Raw genomic sequence first — 2,328 nt, forward strand, 5'->3', positions numbered from 1 at the left:
CAATTTTAAAGTGTGTTCCCAAAGGGAGTCCATCACTGCTTCTTGCATCGTTCTGTGAAAATTATTATTGTCACTACTAAAGGGGTCCCTGACCCACAGAGTCTATTCCCATGGTCGACCCCCACTAGCTTTTTTCAGGGTCTAAATTGGTCTTATGAATAAGATGCAAGCAACTTTAAAAACCAGATTTTAAAGAAAAAAAGTTGCGACTTATACGCCGCGCGCTATAGCTTGATAAACACTGTGTTAAATTAAAAGGCCCGCCAAGTGACAGCTAAAGACATATAATATGCTCTTACCTTGCCACAAACTGGATCCGTGGCTTCTTGTACGGGTTTGCTTGCAGGGATCTTTTCAGTCTTGCAGACATACATGTAGTTCGACTCACTGAACGCAGTGGACCAGCCACCATTCTGTAAGTGGAAGATTGTGAGAAAAATTTAAAAATTATTTAATAGTAAGTTTATGTGAGTGAACTGTGCAATATTTCTGTAATTTGAAGCTAGTAACAAAAATATAAGAATTATTTGCCACTCCATTTGGGTGTGAGTGCACTTGGTACTTGTGAAACTGTGAGTGTTCCTGTCCTGTGTGTCTCAATGGGTTAGCAGTTATGCACGTGTGTGCATGTGTGTGTGTGTGTGCATGTGTGAGTGTGTGTGCACACAGGCGCGTTTGTGTGTGTGTGTGTGTGTGTGTGTGTGTGTGTGTGTGAGTGTGTATGCACGCGCCCGCGTGTGTGTGTGTGTGTGTGTGTGTGTGTGTGTGTGTGTGTGTGTGTGTGTGTGTGTGTAGAGAACATCAATAAAAGGGAATATGCACGCAACCTCCTACTCCCCCCTCCCATTTTTTGTATTATTTTGACACTGTCCACGACGTCCACCTGTCAAAGACAACAACCATTCTTCTCAACAATGGGTAGACATCTTGGACAATTTCAGAGGTAATTGCACTCCTTCTCTCTCCGACTCACAGGTCAAGCCATAAGACTAAGCGTTTGCTTCCCAGAATGTCCTCAGGCAAATGTGAAGTCTGAAAGCCAATAGATAGTAATAGGAACTTAGCCATCAGTAGGGTCTTTTACCATATTATTTATGGTAAAATGCAGACACTTACAGCAGGAATGAAAGGTCGGTGAAAAACTGCTACACTAGTTGAAATAAATTCAAGAGTATTAACTTACTTTTCATGGTGGCAAAGTAACAAACTTACAATGTTCATGACAACACTTCGCTCCTCAAGGCCTGGATTACTGTCTGGCTGGTGTAGACCCCAGTTGGTGAAGTTGACCTGTCTGCTAGATGACCACTGGAAACGCATGCTCTTCTTCATGTCATTGAGGCCAATCCAGACTACTGAGGATGCTGCAAGCAAACACAATTTCTTTGCTTTAACATAAAATCAAAACTTACATCTGACAAATTTCAGGGGTTGGGAGGCATTTTGAAATGTGTTTGGAAATACCCAAGACATGATATTTTAGCAAGACAAAACTTGCTCCAGCATATAGTGCCTTTCTGCCGTCATATAAAAATAAGACAGCTGCCCTTGAAACACAACTCAGAGGGATTTTTTAAAAGAATACAAGCAACATGCAAAACCACAAAAGGTAACTCTGACAGATTTTATCTCAATTGATGAGTTGCACGCATCCTCACCATTTTCAGATGTTAACAGGCCAGCCACAAACTGGTTCTCATCTACATCTTCGATGTCCACCAAGTCTCCACTCAACTTCTGACAAGCCGAGCGAGCATTCAACCAAGTCCCCAGCGACTTGAGCAGGAAGTAGCATGAGTTTCGGAAGGGCAGCCACCCATTCGGACATACCAGACTGTTGGGACCTACATGGAAAAGAACAAAAAGAGATTGGGTTTGGAAATCAAATGAACTTCAAGCATATTTCAAACCAATATTTGAGCCCAGAATAACAAGGTTCTAACACAAAATCTTTAGTTCCTGGAGTTCGAGTGCCTAGGGCCTCGCCCCTGGACTCCCTCTACATCATATCTAAAAGTTACAGCTCCTACATTCTTTCCTGAGACAAAAACATTATTTATTTTGTTTTTCATTTAAAAGAGATAAAAGCTGTAAATACTGAACACAATTACAGCGGAGTCCACTTAAACCAAACACGTTTAAACAAATGCCAAAACAGCGTTAAATTGAAGGACAATATAATTCCCATTTCTTTTTTTCCGTCTGTTTGAGCAAACTTTTAAAATAAAAAAACCCTGGCTAAACCTAAGAAAATCAGTCAGTTCTGCAGATTTCCATGTAAGCAGACTCCACTGTAGCTTAAAGTGAAAGTAACTGAGAAAGAACGTT

At 41.1% G+C, this 2,328-nt stretch overlaps 1 protein-coding gene across 1 annotated transcript; it reads right to left on the reverse strand.

Annotated features, from left to right (window-relative positions):
• Positions 1-240: 240 nt before the first annotated feature.
• LOC106012171 (C-type mannose receptor 2) lies at positions 241-1,445 on the reverse strand. Its single transcript, XM_013084257.2, has 2 exons — positions 1,213-1,445; positions 241-413 (listed from the first exon to the last, which is right to left on the reverse strand). The coding sequence occupies exons 1-2, from the start codon at positions 1,330-1,332 to the stop codon at positions 252-254; spliced, it is 282 nt and encodes a 93-aa protein (XP_012939711.2). The 5' UTR covers positions 1,333-1,445; the 3' UTR covers positions 241-251.
• Between the last annotated feature and the right edge of the window lie 883 nt (positions 1,446-2,328).

The sequence above is a fragment of the Aplysia californica genome, unplaced genomic scaffold (assembly GCF_000002075.1).
Source record: "Aplysia californica isolate F4 #8 unplaced genomic scaffold, AplCal3.0 scaffold00281, whole genome shotgun sequence".
NCBI lineage: Eukaryota > Metazoa > Mollusca > Gastropoda > Aplysiida > Aplysiidae > Aplysia > Aplysia californica.

What these genes read in the sequence shown, in the direction of transcription:
- LOC106012171 (XM_013084257.2), bottom strand. Translation starts at nt 1,332, where the DNA reads ATGAAGAAGAGCATGCGTTTCCAGTGGTCATCTAGCAGACAGGTCAAC. An exon ending in GAAGTGTTGTCATGAACATT is followed by an intron (nt 414 to 1,212) that starts GTAAGTTTGTTA and finishes TTCCACTTACAG; the next exon opens with AATGGTGGCTGGTCCACTGC.